Raw genomic sequence first — 27,999 nt, 5'->3', positions numbered from 1 at the left:
TTCCCAGGGTGGCTGGTTGAGGCAGAGGGGCAGCCCTTAGGAGAGGCTGAGCAAGAGAAGCAGCTAGGACCAAGGAGGGTGTTTTATTGTCCTTCAGAGCTCTGTCCCCAGGCTGTGGGATGAGTGCCTGGTGGCTTGAGCCTGCACTCCCCGGATGGGTGGGACGTGGTTCCTTCCTTACGAAGGCTGGGCACAGTTCTGTTTTTCTTTCCATGGGAACAAGTCACAGCTGCAGCTGGGCCCCTTGCCCCGCCCACGTCCACCCCAGCAGCTTCCAGCCTGCTCCCAGGGTCCCGATGCCCGCTTTGCTCAGGGGGTACCGGGCTGGTGGTGGCTCCTCTCTTCCGGCCCCTGGCTGCCAGCTGTTGGCACCACTTCTCAAAGGCCTGGAGCCAGAGAGGAGAAAGGAAAGGCTATTTGGCCCCCTCCTGGGTCAGTGCTGTCTGTGCTAGGCGAATGCCTGTGCTCAGCTCCTTCTGTCCCCAGAGGGAATAGGAGATCCCTCCCTCCGCCCCAGCTACTCAGCCGGCTCTGCCCCAGGCCAAATGCAGAGGCTCCGAACAGCTCTGATCTGTGATCTGGGGAGCTGTGTTCTGAGTGGGGCAGATGAGGGAGTGGGCACCCGGGGACCCATACCCAGCGTGGGCTAGCGTTGAGTGGCAGCTGTGCTGTGACTGAGCCTTGTTCCCACGCTGAGTGGCAGGGTAGGACTGGGCCGAGCACATGGCCAGCAGCCAAATCAGAATCCAAGCTGTGTTTTCTCAAAGGAACTGACTCCTCCCCGGGAAACGAAGGGACCCCCAGCTCAGAAATGTCCAGGTGTGGCCCTAGTTTGGGAAGTCCTGCCGGGGCGGGGGGTACCCCCCAGTACCTGGGAAAGGACCCGGCCGCCTTCCTGTTGCTGCAGTCGCCGAGCCGCCCGCAGCCGCAGGACTCGCTGCCGCCACACGCGCCAGGCCCGCTTCAGGTGCCACTGCCTGAGCTGTGGGGACAGGTGGTGAGGCCCCAAGCTGGCCCGCCGCCCCTCTGCCACGTCTTCCCCCTACACCCCTGCAGCACAGGACAGAGGGGCCGTGATGGGGCGGGGACGGGGGTATCCCCTGAGGTGTGTTAACGCAGATCCCGTCGCCTGACCCCACGGATGCAGACCAAGATGCTTCGGGAGACTTCATTTCTAGGGGTTAGGGTTGAGGTGAGATGAGCTGAGAGATCAGCACAAGGCTGGGAAGGGGGGGGGGGGGCTGAGCCTGCTCACCAGTGTCCGTGCCAGCTGCTCCTCTCCCTGAGCGTCCACCCAGTGCTGCCATGTTGCTGCCAGGCACCTGGCCTGCTGGGAGCCCTGGAGCCGGCGAAGCAAGGCCTCAAGGTGCCAGCGCTGCAGGTATCTCCTCCTGGTGGGGTGAGGCCCTGTTGAGCACCCCGACAGCCCAGACCATCACGAGCCCTTCGTGCCCAGGTAGAAGGGCAGCGCCACGCATCCCTCAGGATCCTCCAGGAATGAGCGCAGGCCAGAAAGAGCCCAGCTCCGGCCATGGCTCAGGCAAGCCCCAGGGCCCTGCCGCACGCACGCACGCACGCACAGCTGATCTTACCCTAGCTGCCTCTCGGCGGCCACGCTTTGGCCTTTGAGGACACTGGCCTCAGAGCTGCAGTCCCCTCCTGGTTTTCCAGGCGGCGGGCCCTGGGCCTGGCTGGTGCGTCCAGGCCACTGCAGCTGGACCTGGAAGGCACGGCAGAGGGAAGGCTCTCTGTCACCTGGAAAGAAGAGGTTAATAAAGAATAAGTACACAGAACGGATTTGCCACCTTGCCGGAAGCTGATTTCCAGGCCTGCGAGATGATGGACCCCAGGGGCAGGTCTCCTTACTCTGAGCCCAGGACATCTCTCTCTGCTCCTTCGGTCCACCGCGGCCATGGTGCCGCGTTGGGCTGGGTCGCGTCCTGCAGCGGTGGGTCTGAGGGAACAGCCAGAGAGCAAAACCTGAACCCGAGGGGTTTGCACTCCCTGGCACTCAGGCGACCTGGCAGGATCCTTTCCTGTCCTGCCCCAGAAGCAGGGCCTCCCGCTCTTGAGCGGCCCTGGGGCTCCCAGGGGGAGACGGAGAAGGTGTAGCATGGCCATCGGTACACATTACAGCCTCTTCCCCGTTCTCCCCAGCGAGGCTGGAAATTCAAGCGGAGGGCAGGCCAGTAACAGCCACCACCCGGTGACAGCGTACCGGTGCCAGCACAGCCTGTGAGCAGGTTGCCCCCCTCCCCGCCCCCACTTAGGCTTTACAGAATGAGATTACTTGTCTGAGGCCTCCTGTCTCGGGAGCAGTGTGACTCCAGAGCCTGAGCCCCAGCTTCTACTCGACTACAGGCCAGGGGCTGTCCGAAGGCCTCTGCACCATGAGGTGGCAAAAGACCTGCTCGTGTCGATGGGGGAGGGCTGCCTGGCTGCGTGTGTTCATGTGCTAGAAAGGAGAGGCCTGGAACCAAGCACCCTAGCTCTCATTTACTTTTGGTTTCCGTATGCCTGTTTCTCCACCAGCAAATGGGATCCCCGCCTGCCTTTGCCGATAAGAATGGAACGATAACGAGTTAATTTATTTATTTTAAATGTTTATTTGGAGAGAGTACGTGCACGTTCGCACGAATTAGGGAGGGGCAGAGAGCCAGCGGGAGAGAGAATCCTAAGCAGGCTCCACGCACAGGGCAGAGTCCAACACGGGGCTCATCTCATGACACTGGGATCATGACCTGAGCCGAAATCAAGAGTCAGGCGCTTAACTGACTGAGCCACCCAGGCACCCCAGGATGTTAATATATTTAAAAAAAATTTTTTTAATGTTTATTTATTTTGGAAGAGAGTGCGGGCGAGCAGGAGAGGGGCAGAGAGAGAAGGGGAGAGAGAATCCCAAGCAGGCCCCAAACTGTCAGCACAAAGCCCGACGTGGGAGCCGATCCCGCAAACCTTGAGATCATGATCTGAGCCAAAACCAAGAGTCGGATGCTCAACTGACTGAGCCACCCTGGCGCCCCCGGAATGTTAATATACTTAAGCACACTCTGAAAATAAAATTGTCTTGTGACACAGATCTAGAAATAAAATACTCTGAAACTCCAGAATCTGCTGTTGCCATAGCCCTATACGTGTGAATACACGGATTCTGCAAATAACCAAGCTAGCCCCTTATTCCATTTAAAAAAACAATTTAATCTTTTTTCTTAGACTCTTTCTAGAATTTATTTTATGCTTCCTAGCATTCTGAAACAGGATTCTTGATGATTCCAATTCCTTTTTAGGAACACTAAGTGTCTCGCCGGTAACTCTGGGGCTGTGTGTCCTCCAGTGACATGTCCCAAGGCTGCTATGCTGTGTTATTCCTTGTCCCCGGCTCTCACTGTGGCTTTGAATCAGTCCTGTTTGCCATCAAGCTCTTGTCGCCATTTGCTAGTGTCAGAACTGCTTTTTTTCTTTTAAAGATATTTAAAATTGAAAAAATTATTTTTTAAATGTTTTAAGTTTTATTTTTGAGAGAGAGAGACAGCACACATGTGCGACCTGGGGAGGGGCTGAGAGAGAGGGGGGGAGAGAGAGGGAAAGCAAGAATCTCAAGCAGGCTCTGTGCTGTCAGCACAGAGACAGACGAGGGGCTCAAACTCACGAACTGTGAGATCATGACCTGAGCGGAAATTAAGAGTTGGATGCTTGGGGTGCCTGGGTGGCTCAGTCGGTTAAGTGTCCGACTTCAGCTCAGGTTGCCATCTCGCGGTCCGTGAGTTCAAGCCCCGCGTGGGGCTCTGGGCTGATGGCTCAGAGCCTGGAGCCTGCTTCCGATTCTGTGTCTCCCTTTCTCTCTGCTCCTGCCCCGTTCATGCTCTGTCTCAAAAATAAATAAAACGTTAAAAAATAAAAAAAGAGTTGGATGCTTAACCGACTGAGCTACCCAGGTGCCCCCCAATTTTTTCTTTATTTTTAAGTAATCTCTATACCCAATGTGGGGCTCAAACCCACAACCCTGAGATCAAGAGTCACGTGCTCTACCGACTGAGCCAGCCAGGTACCCACAGAACCAACTGCTTCTGGTCTGGAGAGTGACTGACTGGTGGTTTATCTTTGGGTGGAGAGGGTTATGAAAGAAACTTTTTTCCATTCATATTTCCTGATTTCCCCATAGTGACCATGCGTAATTTTTCCAATAAAGAATAAAAAGGACTTGCTAGTTGCTCCTGTTCCCCTGCACCCATCTAGATCTAGGTTGCACCGTGACATGTATGAGTTTAAGTGCCCGTCTCCCTGGTAGATGGTGCCCACAGCATTTGTCTTTGGGGCAGATCTGCACCGGGCTGGCACTGGCTGATGGGCCCAAAGATGGCAGTCTTCCAGAGCCAGGAGACTGTCCCACAACCAGGTAGGGGTGTTGTCCCCAAGGTCGGTGGGCCCCCGGATAAGCATCCAGCCACGCTTGCCACCTTGGGCTGAAACAAGCTGATTCTGAGGCCACTGGCCCTCAGGTCATTTTTGGACCTCCCACCCCATCTAGGCTACCTCACCTGCTTCCACGGGGCTGGAGTGTCCATCAGTGCTAGGAGGCGCCCTCTGCTGGCCACCCCGGGCCGCTGCCTGCGGTCAACCGGGCAGGCCTCCTGGGCCTCTGCCTCCTGTGGTTCCAATTGCCCACTGAGCAGCACTGCCCGCCACTGGGCCCAGCAGGTCCACAGGAGGCGTCTGGACGCAGCCTGCCGGAACTGGGTGATGGCGGCTCCCTGGACACGGCCCCTGGCTGCTGCCTGGGCCCAGGCCTCTAGGACCCTGGGAGAGAGGCAGGAGCCCATGTTTGTGGTAGACTGTAGGGAGTCCTCCCCTGCCCCAGGCCAAGCCCCTGCCAGTGCTCCTGCCCTCATCCCTTTTCTGGGGAGATACGGTTGGAACAGGCACCGAAAGCTGCAGAACATCACACGCCGGGGACAGGCGCCCCGTTGAGGGGACAGAGAGTGGGTAGTCCTGCGGCCACACTGCTCCTCCCCCTCCTTCACAAGGAAGAGCACTGTCTGTTGAGCACCTGCCGTGTTTCTGACCCCTGAACTGAGCATTTGCGTGCGGTATGTCTATAAGGCAGGCCTGTTCTCTTCCTTTGACCTTTCAAGTTAGAGACTTGCCCAAAGAGGGGTCACACCGCTGGGAAGCGCAGGTCTGGAATTGGACCCCAGCACTAGCCCCAGCGGCTGGGATCACCTCTCCTTCTGACCCCCGCCTCCGAAGCCCCATCACCAGCCACCAAATACCTTCTACCTGTGCCCCAAACAAGCTCAAGACCTCAAAAACAAACCCAGCTGGAAGCACAGTGTGGGGCTGCCCGCGGGCCGTGGGCACCCACCTGGTGCTCAGCTTCTGGGCAGCATGGGATCTGCTGACTCAGCGTGGGTGGGACCCATGCACCCACCGCGTCCAGCACAGAGCTGCTCTCTCTTCCGCCAGCCGGTGGGCCTTGCAGCGCCGGCCCAGAGCCACTCACCTCCTCAGGTGCTCGTCCGTCGGGCCCCCCCGTGCACGGCTTCTCCAGTGGGTCACGGGGACCCGGGCCACGTGCTGCTCCTGTGCCCAGGCTTTGGCTGCTCCGGCTTCCCACCACATGGAAAATGTGGTCCCCAGGGCCCTTCTCAGGCCATCCCGGAAGGCTCTGGTGGCTGGGAACACCCCTGTGTCTCTCACAACTCCACACGGGGCCTGGAAATGGCTGCAAAACAGGAGCAGAGGAGGGGCCCGGCGGGCTTTCAGAGTCAGAAGTCACAATTCAAAATCACACCCGCAAATCCCCTCCACAATGTCAGAGGTAATAACGTGGTTTTGCACATACAACCCTGCACCTTAAAAAAAACGCACAGATCCTGGGGCACCTGGGTGGCTCAGTCGGTTAGGCATCCGACTTCGGCTCAGGTCATGATCTCACAGTCCATGAGTTCGAGCCCTGCGTCGGGGCTCTGTGCTGACAGCTCGGAGCCTGGAGCCTGCTTTGGATTCTGTGTCTCCCTCTCTCTGACCTCCCCCACCCCCGCTCCCTTCATGGTCTGTCCCTCTCTGTCTCATAAATAAATAAACACTAAAAAAATTAAAAATGCACGGACCCACGTGTAACAGGTCAAAGTGCTGGCTTTTAAGAGCTGCTGCAAGAGCCAACTGACTCAGGGCGGCAGGGGCTCTCCGGGAGGTTGCGGGAACCCAGCGGATGTGGGGTCCAGTCCCAGTCAGTCCCAGTGCGATCGGGGGAGCAGCCAGGCCTGGTCTCCCTTCACAAGCCCACTCCGGGGCAGGAGGTCAGTGAGGGGAGCACAGCACCCACTCCAGAAGGGGCCAGAAAAACGGTGTCCACTGCTCAGGGGTGAAAGCCCAGGAGTCAGCCGCTCGGTGGTCTGTGGCCGGCGGCCTGTGTGCAGACACTGTGAACGTCGGGGTATTTGTGGCTGAACAGTGGGAAGAGGCGTCGTCTGCCCGCTCTGCTTTTTTTTTTTTTTCATTTTTTTTTAACGTTTTATTTATTTTTGAGATAGGGAGAGACAGAGCATGAACAGGGGAGGGTCAGAGAGAGGGACACACAGAATCTGAAACAGGCTCCAGGCTCTGAGCTGTCAGCACAGAGCCCGATGCGGGGCTCGAACTCACAGACCGCGAGATCATGACCTGAGCCGAAGTCGGCCGCTTAACCGACTGAGCCACCCAGGCGCCCCCCGCTCTGCTTTTAAATACGCAGGAATGACGTATAGGCGTTTTACTAGAACATGTCTGTTCAAGATTTCACTCCTTTGGCAATGGTATAGAGGAGAGCTTGCCTGTGTTTGAACAACACGTAGTATTGGAGCACACGATATGGTGGGTGTTTGAGGAGCTGAATTCCCCCATCTTTACCGTGTCCTCTGAAACCAAAGGACTGACCCGGTCGGGAGTCGGAGACCTGGGGCTCATCAGGGCATCGGGTGGAGTTAAAACCTTGCCACCACCCCCCGCTCCCCCAGCCACCACCACTCAAACAAAGCAGGTAATAGAAGGTCAGTGGTCGTGGCTCTTTGGCTCCTTCCGGGCTCTCTCCCTGCTTCTTCCAGAGAGGGTGTGACCCTCATCCCCCTACCAGCAAGGCCCACCCACCTCTGCAGTAGGGGCTGCTCTGGCGGGGCCGCTGTGCGTCTCCGATGAGCTGCTGCCCGTCGCCAGTCCCGGAACACGGTCCTCCTCAGGCCCTGGAGTTGGACCTGCACCCACTGCTGGTACTTTTCGTGCAGGAGCTGCCGCCCTGTGGCCAGAGAGAGGCTGAAATGCCACTGCGTGTTCATCCCAGCCTCGCCCCTCTGGCCCCGGGTGACTATGGGGCCCTCCTCAGCCAAATGCAGACAGAGGAGGCCCCCTAACCATCGGGGGTTATGGGGCGCCTGGGTGGCTCTGTCGGTTAAGCATCCAACTGTGGCTCAGATCATGATCTCGCGGTTCGTGGGTTCGAGCCCCACGTCGGGCTCTGTGCTGACAGCTGGGAGGCTGGAGCCTGCTTCGGATTCTGTGTCTCCCTCGCTCTCTGCCCCTCCCCTGCTCATGCTGTGTCTCTCTCTGTCTCTCAAAAATGAATAAAGGTTAAACAATAGACAGATAGATAGATAAATGCTTCGGTTACACGTGTCCAGTGATGACCAGATCAACCCAACTCACTGTTTTTCGTTTCTTGGCAATGTTTAGGAATCAGGAGAATTCATGTTACAATCCAGACTTCCAGCTTTTCTTTGAAAGCTAGGTCTGACAACACTGGGACAGCATAACGGGGCAGCAAGTGGGCTGGAGCAGCAGCTGTCCTCAGTGAACAGGACAGGGGTTCTCCAGAACCACCGGGTCCCCACCTGCCAGCCCATCGATACGATGCATCTGTGCAGTGGGAAGCCTCGAAAGGGGCCCCCAACGATCCCCACCTCCCATGTTGGGCTCTGAGGGCACCATGACTCAGTGCTCAGACCCGTGACTCCTGAAGGCCAGGTGAGGATAATGAGGATGAGGACGGAGGCGAGGACGATGGAACATCCGCGAGGAGCTGGGTTCTGAGCCAAACACTGTGCAGGGGTGGTCTCCTAGTGTCCCCACAACTGCCCCCTGAGGAGGGTGCTGCTACGATTCCCATTTTCCAGCTAAGTAAGCTGAGATTCAGAGAGGTTAAGTGGCTTGTGTAAGGTCCACACAGCTGGGGAATGGAAGGGCAGTGTTCACAGTGTCCACGCCCCCAGGTTCTGCTCCGCCCCTCCCCATCCCGGGTGAGCTCTGTGGACGTCCCATCACCGGACTCTGTGCGGGAGGACACAAAATCCCGGGTCGCCCTGATGAGCCCTGGCCCTTCTCTCAGCCTCGGGGGCCCGGACCCAGGCCCTGACTCACTCTGCCAGCAGCCGTGCCAGCGGCGCAGGGCGCCCCGGACCAGTGTGCGACCCCGGGCCCGAACGCACCGCTCTGCCTGCAGCCTCTGCGCCAGCCGCCGCCGCCACAAGCCCAGCGCGGCCCTGCAGCTCCGATCCCAGGCCCAGCCAACAGCCAGCTCTCTCTGGGCCCCTTGGGCTGTGGCCCAGTGGCTCCAGCCGAGAAGGATGCTAGGAAGCGGAGAGCCCACCCTGAGGATGGGCACGGCCACCCCAGGCTCTCCCGGCCCTCCCCTCCCTCGGGAGCTTCAGGTGACTCTTCTTCCTGTTTCCATCCTGGGGGAGGGCGGGCTGCTGGGGGCCGGACCGCTCAAACGCTACTCTGAGTGTCACGGTGACAGGCGGTAGGGATAAAATGGGATCCCGGACCCCAGCGCCAAGTCCTGGGGCTCAGCCACTGGTGACAAACATTGCTATGTGCCAGGTACTGTGCTAGGGGATTACAGGCCCCTACCTTGTCGATTCCCATTGGAGTACTATTATTATCCCTGAACAGGTGGAGAGACGGAGACTCAGAGGGGTTAAGCAACTTGCCCAAGATCACACAGCCAGCCAGCAAGGGGCAGAGCTGGGATTAGAACCCAGGCAGACAGACCCTTAATTAAGCATCGTGCTACGAATGAATGAATGAATGAGCCACAGCTACGAAGTCTCTGGGAGAAACGATTACCCCGTAGAGTGCCTCAGGCCCCCTTCCCTGTCAGCAGGGCAGGCCAAGAGGGCAGGAGACGTCCAGAGGATCTGAGTCTGGGGGTGTGAGATGGGAGCCCTCTAGGATGCAGACCCCAAAGGGATGCAGCGGTGAAGGACAAGGACTGATGGGAAGGGGGCTGGGAGACAGGCTGTCTATGGAGTGGTGGGCAGCATGGCTCATCCATCAAGGGGAGGGGTCCCTACCGCCTCTGAAGAGCACACCGGTGCCACCTCGCTGCCCTCCGGGACTGCTGTGCCCGCACCTGCCAGAGCAGAAGGCACCGCCTCTTCTGCTGCTGCCCAGCTGCCCACACAAAGCTCAGCCGGAGCGTCTCCAGGAGGGTGGGGGCCCTGGAAACCTAGGGAAGGAGGGATGGAGTCCTGGATCCCTGGGCCCCTGCTCCGTCCCCACCCTCTCCTCGCACCTGCCACCCTAGCCCATCCCCACCCCCGGCCCCTCACCTTCTCTAGTGAGCTTCGGGGTGTGCTGCAGCCCAGCAAGTCCTCCCCGCCGGGGATGCTGCCCAGGAGCTCCGGGGCCCAGGTGGTCCTGGCACTGTCTGATGCGGTGCCTGGACCCCAGGCCCTCAGGCACCAGCCCTTCAGGATACGCCGAATCATCTGCTGCCGCATGCCCTGGAGGAAGGAGCTACAGGAAGGGGCAGGTGAGTCCCTGGGCCCCAAGCAGGTGCTACCCCCCAGCTGGGTCCCTGCCAAAGCGCTGAGCTGGAAGGGAGCCACCGCGTGCCAAACAAAGGCTAGAGCACCACCTCTCAAGCCAGCTGCACGTGGGACTCTTGGGGAGTCCTGGGAAGTACTGAGGCCCATTGGGATCCCACCCCCAGAGTCTCTGACTTAACCACCTAGGCGCGGCCTGGGCTTCCTAATTTTCCCAAAGCTCCCAGAGTGACCCTCGTGAGCCTCTCGGGCTGAGACCACTACTACACCTGCATCACCTGGCTGATCCCTGCCACACTCCTGATGGGTACGGAGCTGCGCCCCAGGCCCCAGGCCCCCAGATTCAAGAGGCCACAGGTATAACCACTTCTGCCTCTGCTCAACTGAGGCCTCAACTGAGGAAGACAGGGAAACTGAGGCCTGGTGAAAGGTCATTTCCCCAAACTCCAAATAGCCGAAGACGTGGGTTCCATATACTAATTTTATTTTCTTTCTTTTCTACAATTATTGTAATGTTTATTTATTTTTGAGAGAGGGTGTGTGTGCACATGCGCAAGCGGGGAAGAGGCAGAGAGAGTTGGAGACAGAACCCCAAGCAAGCTCTTCGCCGTCGGCACAGAGCCCGACGTGGGCCTCGAACTCAGAGAGATCTGAGCCGAAATCAAGAGTCGGATGCTTAACCAGCTGAGCCACCCAGGCACCCCCAAATACTCCTTCTAGGTCACAGGGTAGCCCCAGCTATGTTGTAGATAGATATGGACTGCTCCCTGATGCCCAAAGGGTAGAGGATGGACTGGAGGAGGGAAAGCTGCCTTCTGGGAGATCACGGTGAACTGACTTTCTCGAGAGTTCTAGGGGCACATTACAAGAGACTGAGGGTCCCAGTGGACCAAGCAGGTGGGGGATAATGGATGCTAGGCATGTGGCGTTCAGTGACAGAATTCTTATCCCTACAACTGTTGGTTTACATTCCACCTGTCGTATCATCGACGCAGCTGGTCCCTCCTGACCCCCCTCACCCACCCTCACCCACCGCGACCATCCTGGGGACTCTGAATCCCGGGCGCGACTGTCTTGTGGAAAAGCAACGGGGACCTTCTTGCTCCTACTTCACAACGTGATTTAGAGCAAGCTGTTCGACCCGCGGAGCCTCAGTTTCTCTAGCTGTATAATGAGGCAGATAGGGGCACTTACTCCCTTACAGGATTTTTCCCATGCCTCTGACATGTCAGACACTTGCCAGGCACTGGGGGGCAGAGGTGAGACACACACACACGGTTCCTGCCACCCGGGGGGGCTCCCACCCGGCCGGGAGACGAGCAAGAAACCGACCTCCCTCATCAGGGTTCCAGCCCCCCGGGGAGAAGTCTGTGTTTGTGTCCCCTGCTACCCCGTGGCTCCTGCAGCTCTCTGCTCCATCACGGCCTCCAGGTCCCTGGGCCACCTCCCCCCAGTCCCACACCTGCTGGGAACCACAGTGTGCCACGGGGAAGAGCGGGGTCTGGCCTGTTCCCTATGGGGCACTCCTGCCAGTGCTGGGCACTGCTCACGTGCCCACCCTGTACGCATCCCCAGGCCCAGCCCCGGGCCACAGGCTCGCGGACACCTACTCAGCCTTCTGACGCTGGGAGAGCCGCGTCCTCCAGAGCAGCAGCGCCCGGCAGAGGGCCAGTCTCCGGCAGGCTTCCCGCAGGGAGCTGCCACCTTGCACCTGGGCCATCGTCCCCAGGCCTTGGGCTGTGGCCACGCCAGGGGCTGAGCTGCAGAGGGCCACGTTCCCTGAGAAGCAGTCGAGGGATGAATCAGTCCCGTCCCCAGTGACCTCCTTCCACCCAAATCTGTTGGTGGAACCCACGGCAGTCACAGAGGCTGTCACAGAGGCTGCTGCCTCACCTCCCCCCGCCCCTCCTGAGGAGCCTTCCCCTCCCAGGCACTGCCTCCTCCCACTGCCTCCAAATCCTCCCCTCAGAGGCCCCATCTTTCCCTTTCAGATTTTGGGATGGGGGACAAGGTCTGTGTGTCCCCCAGACCAGGAGCTTCCTGAGAGCAGGGACCACATCCCCCTCTGGTAGAAGACAGAACAAAGTCCCTTGTCCAGAGAAGCTCACGACTGGGGGTGAGAATGGGGCCCAGCCACAGCCTGCCCACTCCGGGACCCCGCCTGGACCCTCCCGCGCCCATCAGACTGCAACCCCCCCAGAAAGCTCCCTGCGTCACCATCCCCCATCCCAAGAAGCCATCGGTTCAACTGGGGCCCATCACAGACGGAGCTTAGGTGACGCTGTTTGCTGGGGTGGGAGGGAAAGGGAGCCCCTCCGCCCGCCACTTGCTTGCTCACCTGCCTTCTGCCGGCAGAGGGACAGCTGGGTCACCTTCGCTCCATCTGAGGCCTGGAGCTGCTTCATTCGCACCCACTGCTGCAGACATATCCTCAGGGTCCTGGCCCGGCGGTGAGCCAGGCGGTCCCGGTACCGGGCCCCTCTTTGCACAAACTGCTGCCAGGCCCCAAAGCACCTGGGGAGCCGAGAGAAGGTGCTGGTACTAAGAGCGATGATTGCAGCAACAGCCGCCTGCCCCACACCGCATCACCTCTCAGAGCCTCAGGCTTCCCGTATGTAAAATGGGGCAGCTGTAAGGACTTACTGCGCCACCTGCTCAGGCCGCCACACCCGGGCCTCTGGGTGCCCGGATGGCCTCAGCAGCCTCCTGCCCGGCCCCCTGCAACGGCTCTCCAGACAGCCGCTGCTCAGTTGCCAGAGTGATCTTTTTCAAATCTCAAACGCGGTCATCTCGCTCCGCTGCTGAAATCGTCCGGTGACTGCCCCCTCGCTCTTAGGACAAAATGTCAGCTACTGTGCACGGCCCACAAGGCCGCGCAAGGTCTGGCCCCGGCACGGCCCCCACCCTGGACCACGGGGCTCCAACTTGACTGGTGTCCTTTGCTCTTCTCATGCTCCTCCGTCACAGGCCTTTTCCTGTGCTGTTCCCTCGCCTGGCGCTCTCCTGCCGGCTCTCCCTCAACTAACCGGCCAAGCACCCAGCCTCACGTCTCCGCTGAACCCCAGTCTAGCTCAGCAACCTTCACTCAAAGGTCTCATGGAAAACTGCACTTAGCGGTGTGTGTGGGGGGGGAGGGGGGATGCCTGGGTGGCTCAGTCGGTTAAGCATCCAACTCTTTTTTTTTTTTTTAATGTTTATTTTTGAGAGACAGAGCACGAGTGAGGAAGAAGCAGAGAGAGAGGGAGACACAGACTCCAAAGCAGGCTCCAGGCTCTGAGCTGTCAGCACAGAGCCGGATGCGGGGCTCGAACTCACCAACCGGGAGATCGTGCCCTGAGCCAAAGTCAGCCGCTTAACTAGCTGAGCGCCCCAGCATCTGACTCTTGATTTTGGCTCAGGTCACGACCTTGCAGGTCGTGGGTTCAAGCCCCACATTGGGCTCTGCACTAACTGTGGAACCTGCTTGGGAGTCTTGCTCTCTCTCTCTCTCTGCTCCTTGAGCTCTCTCTCAACAAACAAACAAACAAACTTAAAAATATATACATGAAAAATGAAAACTGCACCGGGGGGACATGCAGTCAGCAGGATGCAGACATCGACGGGTTAACTCTATTGGACCAGCGGCCTGGTTTCCTCAACAGATAAACTGCAGAGAAAAAAACTAGAGGGGACCCCATAATGAGGGGCGCCTGGGTGGCTCAGTCAGTTAAGCATCTGACTCTGGATTTCGGCTGAGGTCATGACTGCAGGGTTGTGGGAGAGAGCCCGGAGTCAAGCTCCATGATAAGTGTGGAGCCTGCTAAAGATTCCAGCCAACTTTAACATGTTGCCTTTCTTTCTTTATTTCTTGAAGGCAATAGATCATATCTTAAGTGAATCTAATGAACATTGCAAATTCTAACACCTATTTTATGTTATTTTTAACGTTTATTTAGTTTGAGAGAGAGAAAAAAGCACGAGTTGGGGACGGGCAGAGAGAGAGCGAGAGAGAGCGAGAGAATCCGAAACAGGCTGTCCCTGTCAGCTTGGAATCCAACCCAGGGCTCGAACCCACAAATGGTGAGATCATGACCTGAGCCGAAGTTGGAAGCTGAACCAACTGAGCCACCCAGGGCCCCCTGCCCCCAACATCTATTTTAACTTCTTCAAGTACTCCAAAGAGAAAATATTAAATTTAATGTTTCAACAACTAGTATTTTCTATAAGTAGTCTGTGGGCTGTCAGAAAAAAAGTCCCCATTAATCAAGCACTATTTGGGTACAATAGAAAGAAAAGAAACTGATTCTTTAAAAACACAGTTTGAATGAATGTCGGCCTCTTCTGGGTTGTCATTTAGGAAGCTGGACACATATTCTGGTGAGTGACCACCCCTCAAAATATTTTGTATTTCTTATTTTGGGATCGTTTTCAAAGACTGTAACATGTGGACTTTATTTAGATCCCAGTTCAAACAAACTATAAGAGAATGCATACCTATAAAAAACAATTGAACATTTGAATGCTGACCAGATATTCTGTGGTGTTAAGGAATGACTGTCCATTTTTCGGGGTGATCGTGGCATTGTGGTTGTCATTGAAAAGAGTCCCCATCTTTTAGAGATGCTACAGAAGTACTTACGGATGAGACGCCATGATGTGGGGGACCTGCTTTAAAATAACGTAGGGGGAAACAGTTGGGGTACAGATGAAATGAATTTTTTAGGGGGTGATTTTCTTGAAGCTGGGTGATGGGGACCCTGGGGTTTAGTATCTATTCTAATTTTTAAATTTTATTTAAAAATTTATTTTTTTATTTTTGAGACAGAGAGAGACAGAGCATGAGCAGGGGAGGGGCAGAGAGAGAGGGAGACACAGGATCCGAAGCAGGCTCCAGGCTCTGAGCTGTCAGCACAGAGTCCAACGCGGGGGCTCGAACTCACAAGTCACGAGATCATGGCCTTGAGCCAGACACTCAACCAACTGAGCCACCCAGACACCCTCTCTCTCTACTTTTGTATGAGATGTAAAAAAAAGTATCAGTAGACGTAGAAAAAGACAGTTTGATAAAATTCAGTGTAATTTATGATAAAAACCTTTTAGCAAAGTGATAAGGATATGACCCACAGAAGACTCAATGATAGAGAACAAACTAAGGGTTGATGGAGGGAGGTTGAGTGGGAGATGGCCTAGGTGTCTGTATTAAGTAGGTCACTTGTCATGAGCACTGGGTGTTGTATGTAAGTGATGAATCATTGAATTCTACTTCTGAAACCAATATTGCACTTCATGTTAACTAAAATATAAAAAATAAATTTTAAAAGTGGTAAGAATACGTATGATACTGTACATATGGTACATGCTGAAGAATTTTCTTTGGAGTTAGGAACACTTATTTACTCAGGAAAAAGGGAACTGTGCCATTTCTAATCTGCATCAATTAAGTGTCTTTAGTGGAGTAAAATGAGATAAATAAAAGATAAAAGGATTAAAAAGAAATAAACTGAAATTGTTTGCAGATAATATGACTGCCTGTGTAGAAAACACAAAACAGTGTATAGATAACTTTCTAAAACAAATAAAATTCTGCAAGGTTGCTAGATATAAGATCAATATATTAAAGGATGTCCCATAATAAAAGGTCAACCAGAGAAAACCCCTCTTACAGATCTGTGTTCCTTCCTTTCACAACACTGAACTCAGCGGCACTGCAGCACACCCTCTGTGACTGCCATGGTTCCACCAGGGTGGCGGGGGGCAAGACCACCACTGAGCTTTGCTTTGGACCAAATCCCAGAGTTCCGGGGAGGTGCCTTCGGCTCTCAGCAAACCGCAGCTGTTTTCATTTCTTATTTTTATCACTGTTTCTGGATACCAGGAGTCAAGAACAGACTCAAAGGGTACCTCCCAGCTGCGTCCCAGCCTCTGCCTCCAGGAGAGGGGTCCCCACTCCACATTTCTTCTCCTTCTCCCTACCTGCCGAGCCAGGCTCTCTGCTGCTGGGTGTCCAGAGAGGCCATCTTGGGTGCGTCTGCAGCATGAGAGCACCAGGCCTGGGGGGGTCTCCCCTTCCTCTGAGTCCTCAGCGTGGCCCGGGAGGCCTCTCCCTGGACCCTCCTCTCCTGCCTGGCCCATTCCTTCTGATGGCACCATAAGAGGAAGCCTGGAAAGCGAGGAGAGCAAGAAGAGAGAGTGAGTGAGTGGGGAGACTCAGGGACAGGAGGCGGCCATGTTGCTCCCCATCTCTGGACCTCAGGTTCCCTGTGAGTGAGGGATGTCTGAGGGACTTTCTGGTTCTACCATGCAAGCCTGGGCTGGACCCGAACTAGCATCGGTGGCACCAATGCAGGACGTGCGCCTCTCATACTGCGTGTCCTCCAGCTGGCCACTTAACTTCTCTGTGCCTCAGTTCCCCATCCGTAAACTAGGCACAGTGCCTCACCCGGGTCCCCCAAGGCTCACATGAGATCATGTCCAAAAAGCCGTCTGAGTAGATGCTCAGCAAACCTTCGCTCAGGACCCCCTGCCCTGCCCAGTGTGGGGGCTCAGCTCCCTCTCCCCTGCTTCCCCCGCAGGCCCATGGCTCACCAGCCAGTTGCTGCAAGGCCTGAAGCATCTGTACTTCTCCATCGCCTCCATCTGGTCCCGGCCAGGCTCCTGCCTCCTCCCTCTGACTCCCTGGACTGAGAGTAAAGTTGCCCAGAGGGAAACCGATGCCCAGGCATCAGAGGGAGAGCGCACAGTCCCAACCCGGCCACGCTGAGGATGCGCTGAGCTGGCCCTCCCCCACCCCCTTCTCATTTCACCCCGATTATCTAAGCAGTCTGCAGGGAGGTTCTGTTTCTGCTCCCTTCTCTTCAGTGCTATTTGGGCTCTTGCAACAAACGTGTGTTAAAATAAATGTTATCAGTGGGGCGCCTGGGTGGCTTAGTTGAGGGGTTCGAGCCCCGCGTCGGGCTCTGTGCTGATGGCTCGGAGCTGGAGCTTGCTTCGGATCCTGTGTCTCCCTCTCTCTCTCTCTGCCCCTCCCCTGTTCACACTCTGTCTCTCTCTCTTAAAAATAAACATTAAATAAATAAAATAAAACAAATGTTATTGGGATAATGATGTCAAGCACACCTAGTTAATTTGCAAACGAGAAAAAAAAAAAACAAACCAGTACACCCCTATGGTGGAAGATTGAGGGAAGAGAGAAGAAAAGAGTCAACTTGAATTCCACCGCTCCAGAGATAAGCACGACCTGCTTATCTTAGCATGTTTTGGGGGGGGGGGGTGTGTGAAATATTTACTTATGTTCATTCTTAACAGCAGTAAAATACACCAAACATAAAACTTAACCACCTTAACCATCTCTGAGTGAGCAGTTCCATAGTGCTAACTCATTGAGCAACAGATTTTTCCTTCTGTACTGTTTCACGTGCAGAAAACATATCTTACACACTATTTTCATTCTCCCCCCCCCCATTTAACGTCATCATAACCATTTTTCCTTGTCAGCAAAAATTCCATGCAAATACCCGTGAAACTACTTCTAGGAAGGGGGTTACATGGGGAGAGGGATGAAACTTTCAACCATTTGGAATGTTCTTCAAAGCAAGCACGCATGACTGTTATAATTAGAAGTAACACCAATAAAAGACACTAGATACGAAAAATTTACCAAAAAAGAACGGGGAGAAAATTTTAAAGTCTTGACAAACGTCACACGGAACGGTTGCCAAATGCTCATCACGTTGTTAAACCGTAATTTTCTCAATCGCTGTCGGGCATTCAGGCTGTTTTGAGGTTTTTACTAGTCTAAATAATGCTGCAGCGGACATACTTGAGCAGAGATCTTTGTCCACATCTGCTGGTGTCATCCTCATTCTCTTGTGGGGGAGTCGAGAAGGGGACACTGAGGCAGGAAGCGGGGGGAGGGAAGGCCACCAGCACCGCCCAGGCCACACTGACCCACTGACCACTGGGGTGTCCCAGACTACCTGCTTCTCCAGGCAGGGTCTGCCCCTGGCTCCCTTCCTGAGGGGCTCTGGCCTTGGCCCGTCCCAGACGGTGGGGGTCCCAGCCCAGCCTGGATGCGGGGCTGCCCTTGCTTCTGCTGCAGAGTCTGGTTTCTCCACTGGGGCAAGAGAGAAGGGAAAGAAGGATGTGGGCCATAGCCTCAAATGTGCCCCAATGGTGGACAGGAGTGGGACATTTCTGTGAGACTCCAAAGTCTCCGGTCTTAACCTATAGACTACCTTGGGAATTAATGAACGCATGGAGAAATGCATAGCTTTCCTTGGGGGGCAAAACCTGGAGCTAGGCCCTCCCAGAGCACTCCTTTCCCGAGGAGGGAAGACCACAGACGTGCCCTCCCAGTCCTGGCTGGCTAACGGTTAGAAAAACATAGCAGCTACTCATCTGGCAGAGTGCTTGCTATGTGCTAAGTAGGGTCCTAAGTCCTTTGTATTTATTAATTTAACCTCACAACAATCCCGAGAGGTATGTACTACTATTGTTATCCCATTTCGGAGCTAAAGACACGAAGGCACAGAGAGGTTAAGTAACCTGCCCAAAGCCATGCAGCAAAAAATTTGTGGAAAAAAGAAAGTAGCGGAGGCTGGATTTGAACTCGGGCAGAGCTGGGTCACGTGTCTGGGTGGGCCACCATCCGCTGTACTGCTGATCACTCAGGAGGTATAAAACAGGTGGCCTCCTCCCCAGACATACCAGCCTCTCGTCACCTCCCCACGGCCCAACCTGGAGGCCCCGGACCTTTCGGAAGCTCTGAGCCAGCAGGGCCTGAGTGTGTCGCTTCCATGCCACCTCCAGCTGGGCCTCCCGGAGCCGCAGTGCCCACCGAAGCGCCCGCAGGCCCCTGCGCAACAGCCGCCGGCGGCCCAGGGCCACCGCCGCAGCCACGGCCCGCCGCTTCCGCACCCGATGCCACCAGGCTCTGAAACATCTGAAACACCCCCCAGCAGGGACAGGGTGAAGGAAGTCCCCTCCCCCCTTAAGTCCTGTGTGGATCTGCCCCCGTCCAGGGCCTGCCCTCCACCAGGTGCTCGTCTCCACTGTCCCAGGCAACTTGGAGAGCAGCTGTCCACCCCCCTCCGCACCCCCACAGCCCATGGCCTCACCGGGCCGTCCCGGACTCCAGGCTCCCAACGTTTCGGGCTTTGTTCTTGGAAAGCAAAAGAACAGGACGAGGTTCTCAGGCTGAAGAGCAAGCAGGGCGGGACACCAAGCCTGCCTGTCCCCGGCCTCCCTTCCTGGGGGCGGGGAGCGTAACAGGGGAGCGGCGGCCAGCTGGCAGAGGGAATTCCTGGGAGCACTCCTGAGGTCTCCCGGCTCCCCCGCCCGCCCGGCCTCCTCTGGCCTCTACCTGCAGGGCGCTCCTTGCTGGGGCTGCATCTGGTGGGCAGGAAGCCGTCCTCTCCTCCTCCTTGTCGACCAGCTCCTGCAGGGCCACCTCCCTTCCTTCCTGCCCAGGTGGGCCGCCCCGGGCAGCACTGGAGCAAGCTGCAGAGCAGGGTCTGGCTTCCCTGTTACCCACCCCTGGAGGGAGCCGGGGGTCCCTCTTCGGCCTGCTGCCATATGTAGGCCCCGGGGAGAAGTTCTCTCCTTGCCTCGCGGGGTTGGCCAGAAGGGCCCCCTGCTTAGGGTCGAGGAAATCCCCCGTCGGCATCCTCAGCGTGGCCTCCGGTGACGCAGGCTTACTGCTTGCCCGACCGTCCGAGAGGCCAGCCTGGGCCCCCTGTGTCCCTGGGAAATCCGCAGTTTCCCTGAGGCCTCGCACGGGTTTCTCCCTCCCCTCCCAGGAAGCAAGAACAGGCTGGCCGGGCTGGCGGTGAGCAGGGAGGGCCCGGCCACTGGTGGTCCAGGGGTCCTGGTGAGCAGGGCCTGGGGGTTCCTGGGAGGCCCGGCACCCGAGACGGGCTACCTCGTGCTCCAGGTGTCGCACAGAGGCCAGCAGCTGGTGGATGGCAGTCTGGGATGGGGCCCGAGCCTGGCTCTGGACCGGGACAGTCAGGTCCTCCAGGGTGAGGGGCTCCCCCATGAGCCTAGGGGGCCAGTTCCCCAGGACACACCAGGGTCCGGAGCCTGGAAGTGTGTGTCCACTGAGAGAGGCGAAGCCTGCAGCAGGCTGGACGTCTGGGCAGGGGGTGTCTGTGCCCAGCCACCGGGACTGTCTCAGGCTGGAGGGTGGGTTAGCCAGTGACGCTCGGGATAGAGGGCTTCCCTGGGGTATCGGGTGGGGCCAGAAGCTGCCCTGAAGCTCTGACCGGAGGCGGGGGCTGAGGTGACTCCTGCCTTCGGCCAAGCTGGTCCCCCTTATGCTCAGGTTACTCTGCTGGACGACAAGCTCTCGGGCTCTCCCCTGGGGCCTGCTGGCCGGGGTCTGCAGGTTGCTCTGCTGTTGCAAGCCTGAGTTCACCAGCCGGCCAGTTGCGTCCTTCAGGACGAGGCTTGCGCCGGCCAGGTTGGTCTGGACCCGGCAGGGCTCCTGGCGCCGCTCTGCCCCCGGGGAGCGTATGGTGGCAGGCCCTTCCCTCTCAGCCGGGCACTCGCGCACCCACCGGCCATGTCCGCTGCCCCGGCCGACACCTCTGCTCTTCGGAAATCTCCGTCGCTCTTAAGAGAGGACAGAGTCGTGAGCCGAGGGCGGACGCGGTGGTCAGTGCTCGGGTGGGTTGGGGGGAGCGGGTCAGAGACAGGATGCCAGGCAGGAGGGGGACAGGACTGAGGGGTGGTCTGACTCGGTGCCTGGCTGCAGGGAGCAGGGCTGGGGTGCGAGGGGGGAGGAGGGCAGAGGGAAGCAGGGGGACAGTAAAGAGGCTGTTGAGGGCATCCTAGGTGAGAGAGGGCAGGGCTGGGTTCAGGGATGGGGGAGAGAAGGACGCGGAAGCGGATCTGCCGTGGAGGCTCGGGGCTGGGGGGCTGGGGGCCGTGAAGGAAAGAGAAGAATCAAGGATGACTGATTCCTGGCTTGGGCAGGGGTGATGGGGAAGCAGCGCTGGGGGTCAGGGCCAAGACCCACACAGCAAACAGCTGCAGGAGAGCTGCTCTGGGTGACTCAGGGTGGGGCTTAGTCTCCCCAGCTCCGGGGGCCATTCGTCAGCTGGAGACCAGGAAACGCCTGGGGACCTAGCAGCTATACTGGGCCATAGGAGGTGTGCGTTTGAAGACAGGAACTAAAGCCCAGAGAGGTTTGGCAACTTGCCCCACAGTCACGCAGCTAGGACTTGGAGAAACTGGCACGTGCATCAGAATCTGAATTTGTCTGGGGGCGGCTTCCAGCCTTGGCTCTGTAGCCAAGCGCCTTAGCAGGGGGCGGCGGGGGCGGGGGGGGGGGAGCCAGGCCCACTCCTAGTCCTCCTCTTCCTGGCCTCACTTCCTGACATCCTGACTCTCCCTCCGTCCCAGGCTAGGAAGACTTCGTCCCGGCCCAGCTGGCCCTGTACGGTCAACCTCTGGAATTAGCGAGGCCCTGGGCTGGTCTGGCGGAAAAGAAGCTCTGGGCCAATAGCGAGAGGGGACCCTGTTCCTGCCACATCCAACCCAGACCCACCAAGCCTCTTGCCTGGCCTCAGGGGCGTCGCAGGCCTGAGGGGCACGTTCTCCTTGCGGCTGGCGTCGTGTCTCAGCTCCATGGATTCGAGGGCAAAGCCAAGGCGGAGGCGTCCTTGGTCCACACTAAGGCCAGCGGTCTGGCCTGTTTGATCGGATAGGTCCTGAAGGGCAAGGACAGGATGCCCAGCTCCCACCGGGCCACACCCCAGCCCTGGTCCACACCATACCCTTCGTCAGCACCTCTGCTTGCCCTGGGGCCCAGCCCCAGCTGTCCTGGTCAGGCCCCCATACCTCCACCTTCCCTTGATGATTTTCGAATGTCCTCCAGTGCCCCCTCCTTCTAACACTGACCCCAGACCTCTCTGTGGCCCCTGATTCCCAGACAGCCCTCCTGGCAGGGGCTGGGGGGCTCTCTCAGACCACTTCCTTCCTTCTCCCCACCGACCCCAGAACACTGCAGCCCAAAGCTGAATGGAACTGAAAACAGTCCAGGCCCCGTCCCCTCGTTCCTTGAAGGTTTCAGCTCTGGCTCACTGTGGCAGTCACCAACACACGCCTCAGTCCTTGGCGAGCTCACCGTCCACATGGCTGATGCCTCTCACTCCTGGCCTGCGGAGTCCTTGACCTCTTCCTTTCCTGCCATCTTGCCCTTTGTCCCACCTCAGCCATCCACTGCCATGGTGCCCCCAGGCTCTAGCATCCTAAATAACTGTACCTGCTCCAGTTCTGGACCCCACCCCCACCTTCTAGTGCCCCATGCCGGTGGTCTTTCCCCCATCAGGCCCCATCCTCTGGCCCCACCACCTCTGACTGTCCCTTGCTGCTTGCTGTCTCTCCCTTCCCTCCACGTAAAAACACCCGTTCGCACACCTCGCCCCTGGGCCGCGCCCCTCCTCCCTCTGCACAACACTGATGACTGGTTTTCACCCTGCTGCTGCACCGACAGCCTCGCTCCAAATGACTGCCTTTGGTCCCACGTGGGTGCAAAGGCTGCTGGAGAATGAGACTAGTTCCCTCCCCCCTCCCTCCTAGATGCCAATTCACACTTTCCCCTCTGTCCTCAAACCCCTGCCACCTCTTCTCCCCTCCCCTCCCCCCCCCAGCAGACCTTACTTTCTGTTGCACTCACAAAATAGGGCAACAGAACAGAAATGCCTCCGTGTTCCTTCCTGGCCAGCTTCCAGGACACAGCCTCCCCCCACCTGCCCTCCCCCCAACTCCCCGCTCCATCCCGTGCGGTCCTGTTCCCAGGCTGACCTTCCCCTGCACTCTGGGGGCCATCCCATCTCATCTCCCCAAGGAAAGCACCCAGAGCCACCACTGGCCTCTGAGGTGCCATTCTGGGCATCAAGACAGGCACCCATGACCCCCACAGCCCCACGGCAGACTCAGGCCCGAACCTGGACACAGAGCTTGGGGGGTGGGACACAGGCTATGGTGGGTCAGGGCCATGTCCTTGCTTCCAGAAACCACTCCCCCATCAGTACTTCCCCCTTTTTTACAAGGTCATTCCCATGAGCACTTAAGCAGGCAGTTATTTCTTCCAACTTTATAAAACAGAAAGCAGGGGCGCCTGGGTGGCTCAGTCGGTTAAGCATCCAACTTCGGCTCAGGTCATGATATCTCATGGTCCATGAGTTCGAGCCCCGCATCAGGCTCTGTGCTGACAGCTCGGAGCCTGGAGCCTGCTTCAGATACTCTGTCCCCCTCTCTCTGTGCCCCTTCCCCACTCGCGCTCTGCCTCTCTCTCAAAATGAAATAAATGTTAAAAAACAAAATTAAAAAAAATTAAAAACAGAAAGCAAAACCCCCACCCCCACCCCCACCCTTCTTGAGCCTCAGGTCCCAGGTCATCTCTCCCAAGTCCCCCTATTTCTCTCCCATCTCCAACTGCTGGCCTCGCTGCAATCGGCACCCCACCCCCACCTGCCCGAGGCTGCTTTCCTCCAGGTGATCCCCGAGACATCACACCCCTGGCCGGCCCTGGCTTCTCTTAAGGCAGCAGCAACAGCAGGACAGTGGTCACTCGCTCATCTTCCTGGGACCCCTTGCTTCCCTGACTCCAGGATGCTCCCTCCCTGGGTATCGAACCACACGCAAAGGGAGTCACTTATATCAAGAACAGGATGGAGACAGGTCAACGCAGGTGCATAAAGGACACTTAACCTAACCTTACAGGAACTCACAGCTCTTCTCAGAAATCAGCAGAGGTCACCAGCCAATCCCCCAACCACCAAGTCTGTTCATGCCTGTTCAAGTCTCTCTGGACGTCCCTGTCCCCCTGACTTAGCCACCCTGATCCAAATAAAAATGACCACTAGACACCCAACCAGCTCTAAAAGCCAGATCACTGCTGTATTTATCCCATAAAAACCCTTTACGAGCAATCGGAACTCCTTGCCTCCTGAGCCCTGAGTTTCCTGCCTTGCAGGTTGAGAGCCTTCCAATTACTCAGGCTTCCTGCTTTTACTCAATATGCTGAGTTTGGCCTTTGACTGGGTTTCCTTTCCTCCCTCCGGCCTGCCAGCTCCTTCCCAGTCACCTCTGCTGGTTCCTCCTTTGCTCAGCTCTTGCCTTCAAGGCCCCACAGCAGGGTGCCTGTTACGTAAGTAAAGTTGTCTTGGAACACAGCCACATCTAGTGGTTTAATGGCTTGTCTCTGGCTGCTTTCTTGATACAATGGCAGAGTAGTTGCAACAGAGACCTTATGGGCCTCAAAGCCTAAAGCATTTACTCTTAGGCCTTTACAAAAGTTTTCTGATCCCTGTCCTGCATCATCTGGCCCTCAGTTACCTTATCGACCTCACCCCTAGACCCCCTTGCTCTCTCTGCAACAAACACACCAGCCTCCTTGCTGTCCTTCAAAAATGCTGTGCATGTTGCCGCCCCAGGGCCTTTGCACTTGCTGTCCCCGCTGCCTAGAACTGTCTCTCCCTCTCTCCTTCAAGGCCTGCCTCAAACGCAGCAGTGAGCCCTTCCATGACTGTTCTCCCAGACTTTAGCACCCTCTCCACTCTGTCCTCTCTTTACCCTTCGTGGTTTTTCTCCATGACTTGCCACCACCTAACAGACTAAAGAAAGTATTGTTTGCTCCTATCCCTCCAGGGGTCTATGAGCCACTGTTATTTTTTTTTTCCCCTGCAGTATTTGCAGCACACGCAATAGTGCTGGGCACATAACAGGGGCTTCTACACCGTGTAAAACGAGGGACTGACCGTGGTAAACATCATGCAGCTTTAGGAGACACCCTGTCATTTAACCCTAAGAACTAGAGATGAGGAAACTGGAACTTAAAGGGGCTCCGTGCCCGGCCCAAAGCCCATAGCTGGTCAGTGTCTGCAGAGGGGCCACGGATGGAGGAGGGGCTAATTCCAGGCGCATGCTCATAACCAAGACCACCTGCCCCCCCACCTCTCTCCAAAGGAGATCTCAAACAGCTCAACCCACAATATCCCTACCTTTAGTGTCCCTGCCCCGTGGCTGGGTTCATCTGTTCATCTGCGTGCTCCTCACTCCCACCCTCTGCTCCCTGGCTACCCACCCCCATCCCTGTCCAGTTAGGGACATCAGAGCCTCCCTCCTCTTCCCCCCAAAGAACCGGTGGTCAGTGCTCCTGGCCTCTGGGACCCGTCCTCCGGGCGTCTGTCTTCCTCAGGTCCTCCGCCTGGTCCGGTTTGAACCTGGAGGGGACCTCCCGCGAGGGCTAACGACCCAGGCGGGTAGGGTGCGGGGACGTCAGAACTCGCGGAGCCCGGGGCGCGCATGGGCGGTTCCACGAGTCGCGAGCGTGGCCGCAGGTTCCCACGGCGTGGGCTACAGGGCACGTGCGGAGCGCGTGCTCCTCCGCCAGAGTCTCGGCTCCGCCCCTCATCCGGGGACTGAGATCCAGCCTCGTGGCTTCGTGCAAGTGGCTGGCGTGCGGAAGACGGGCCAAGCTGGCCGTGGCCGTGTACCGCTGAACCCGCCCCGAGTGCACCCTCCCCACTCCTCCAGTGCCTCGTGACGCCCGGTCCCACTGCCCTCTAGGCATTTTCCACCTGCGACCTTTGCCCATGCTGTTCCCTGGGAGTCCTGCCTTGCCTTTCCACCCTCAGTCCAGATTTCATGCTTTCTCCTCCCCGAGATGGGAGGGCAAAGAGCCCTCGGCCTTCGGGCAGGTGACCGGTGACTTACCTGGGTGCTGCAGTTGTGTGCCTGAGGCAAGTCCTTCGATTCTCTGACCCTCAAGCTTCCCATCTGCAAAAAGGGTAACACCTCCGGGGCACTTGGGTGGCTCAGTCGGTTAAGCGGCCGACTTCGGCTCAGGTCATGATCTCACACTCCGTGAGTTCGAGCCCCGCGTCGGGCTCTGTGCTGACCGCTCAGAGCCCAGAGCCTGTTTCAGATTCCATGTCTCCCTCTCTCTGACCCTCCCCCGTTCATGCTCTGTCTCTCTCTGTCTCAAAAATAAATAAACGTTAAAAAAATTAAAAAAAAAAAAAAAAAAAAAAAGGGTAACACCTCCTCTACTATCTCACAGGTTTGACATGAGAACTTAATGCCAAAGAGCTTCTTAAAGTCTAAAGCAATTCTTTTTTTTTTTTTTTTTTAACGTTTATTTATTTTTGGGACAGAGAGAGACAGAGCATGAACGGGGGAGGGGCAGAGAGAGAGGGAGACACAGAATCGGAACCAGGCTCCAGGCTCCGAGCCATCAGCCCAGAGCCCGACGCGGGGCTCGAACTCACGGACCGCGAGATCGTGACCTGGCTGAAGTCGGACGCTTAACCGACTGCGCCACCCAGGCGCCCCTAAAGCAATTCTTAAAGGAGGGGATATTTATTACTTCCAGAGTCGGTGTATCCGACATTTCCTCCTAAACCTGGTGGATGGAATCGTTTGTTATTTAGATCTTGGTGTTCTTTGATCTCAAGTAGTACTTTATGCCTTAAAGGCAAGTTGGTCTGATACTAATTTAGTAAAGTTTTTTTAAAATTATTTTTTAATGTGTATTTATTTTGGGGTGAGAGAGAGACAGAGTGTGAACAGGGGAGGGGCAGAGAGTGAGGGAGACACAGAATCCGAAGCAGGCTCCGGGCTTAGCACAGAGCTCGAAGCTCCGCCCAGAGCCGGACATGTGGGACACAAACCCTCCAACTGAGAGATCATGACCCAAGCCGAAGTTGGACGCTTGACCAACTGAGCCCCCAGATGTCCCTAAAGTTGTTTTTTTTTTTTTTTTTTTTTTTAAGATTTATTTTTAAGTAATCTCCGCACCCATCGTGGGGCTTGAACTCACAACCCTGAGATCAAGAGTCCTGTGCTCCACAGACTGAGCCAGCCAGGCTTTAACTTTTTTCATTCTTGTACTTTCAGCTTTCCTGTGTCCTTATATTTTACGTGTGTCTTGTATTTATTTATTTTTTTAATTTTTAAATTTTTAATGTTTATTCGAGACACACACACACACACACACACACACACACACACACGGAGTGTGAGTGGGGGAGGGGCAGAGAGACAGAGGGAGACAGAATCTGAAGCAGGCTCCAGGTTCTGAGCTGCCAGCACAGAGTCCGATGGGGGGCTCGAACTCATGAACTGTGAGACCATGACCTGAGCCGAAGTCGGACGCTTAACCGACTGAGCCACCCAGGCGCCCCTAGGTGTGTCTTTTATAAACACAATAGAGCTGGAAGTTCCTGGAAAATCATTTACAAGGTATGATCATGATGTGTGTCTATGAAAACATCTATTTTTGTGTTAGCTAATGGTCAGACTTCATGTTTCTTTCTTCTCCTTTCTTGCCTTTTGAAGAGTTGCTCACATAGCAACAACAAAAGAGTTGATCGAGGCTTTCTTTTTCCTCCTTTTTTCCCTCCAATGGTGTCTTGGAAATCACACATTCTACTTCTATTCTTTCAGTGGTTCTCCAAGACATTAATTTAACAAAGCCTAAAGTTAATCCAGTGTTTACTTTCCTTCCAGACAGAAAAGGTCTTTATTACACTTTGTCCCTGGTGAGCTCCTCCTGAAATATACCAGTATTTTTCTGAACACTAAACCACATGTTTACTGTTTCCTTTGTGTATGTCAGATCTTCCTCATGGAAAAATGTCCTTCTTCTACAAGAAGATTCTTTATACATTTCTGTATCAAAGGTCTGTTTGTGATAAACCCTATTGTCATTTCTCTGAACAGGCCTTTGTTTTTCTCGTTCCTGAAAGATAACTCATACTCCACAATTTCAGGTTTATGTTATTTTTCACATCATTTTGAACATATCGTTCCCTGTCTTCTGACTCCTTTTGATGCTGTTGAGACATCAATTGCCAGTGTAATTGTCATTTCTCTTAGGACAACATCGTTTCTACCTGGTTGCTTTTGGGATTTTTGTTTTTTAATTAAAAATTTTTTAGGGGCACCTGGGTGGCTCAGTCAGTTAAGCATCCGACTTCGGCTCAGATCGTGATCTCACGGTCTGTGACTTTGAGCCCCGCGCTGGGCTCTGTGCTGACAGCTTGGAGCCCGGAGCCTGCTTATGATTCTGCATCGCCCTCTCTCTCTGCCCCTCCCCTGCTCTCTCTCTCTCTCTCAAAAATAAATAAACATTAAAAAAATTGTCTTAAATGTTTATTTTTGAGAGAGAGAAAGAGAGAGGATGTGCACAGGCAGGGGAGGGGCAGAGAGAGGG

The 27,999-nt window shown here is 56.1% G+C and overlaps 1 protein-coding gene across 1 annotated transcript; it reads right to left on the bottom strand.

Moving 5' to 3' along the window:
- Positions 1-64: 64 nt before the first annotated feature.
- On the bottom strand, positions 65-25,320 carry CC1H1orf167 (chromosome C1 C1orf167 homolog). Its single transcript, XM_086720229.1, has 20 exons — positions 24,925-25,320; positions 21,337-21,487; positions 19,138-20,387; positions 18,893-18,936; positions 18,528-18,717; positions 17,753-17,889; positions 16,362-16,456; positions 15,750-15,936; positions 12,136-12,311; positions 11,408-11,576; positions 9,582-9,768; positions 9,324-9,478; positions 8,389-8,597; positions 7,126-7,270; positions 5,501-5,722; positions 4,539-4,797; positions 1,593-1,954; positions 1,256-1,424; positions 872-982; positions 65-386 (listed from the first exon to the last, which is right to left on the bottom strand). The coding sequence occupies exons 2-20, from the start codon at positions 21,404-21,406 to the stop codon at positions 84-86; spliced, it is 4,440 nt and encodes a 1,479-aa protein (XP_086576355.1). The 5' UTR covers positions 21,407-21,487; positions 24,925-25,320; the 3' UTR covers positions 65-83.
- Between the last annotated feature and the right edge of the window lie 2,679 nt (positions 25,321-27,999).

This window comes from Puma concolor, chromosome C1 (assembly GCF_028749965.1).
Source record: "Puma concolor isolate L17-30 chromosome C1, mPumCon1.1.hap2, whole genome shotgun sequence".
NCBI classification, from domain to species: domain Eukaryota; kingdom Metazoa; phylum Chordata; class Mammalia; order Carnivora; family Felidae; genus Puma; species Puma concolor.
This window is presented reverse-complemented; position numbering and strand designations above follow the sequence as displayed.

Bases quoted from the DNA above. Each gene is read 5' to 3' on its own strand.
- CC1H1orf167 (XM_086720229.1), bottom strand. From the start codon at position 21,406: ATGGAGCTGAGACACGACGCCAGCCGCAAGGAGAACGTGCCCCTCAGG. The intron at 8,598-9,323 runs GTAGGGACCCCT...TCCGCTTCCTAG, and splicing joins CGGTGTGCTCTTCAGAGGCG to CATCCTTCTCGGCTGGAGCC. The intron at 983-1,255 runs GTGAGCAGGCTC...CTGTCCCCACAG, and splicing joins AGCAGCTGGCACGGACACTG to CTCAGGCAGTGGCACCTGAA.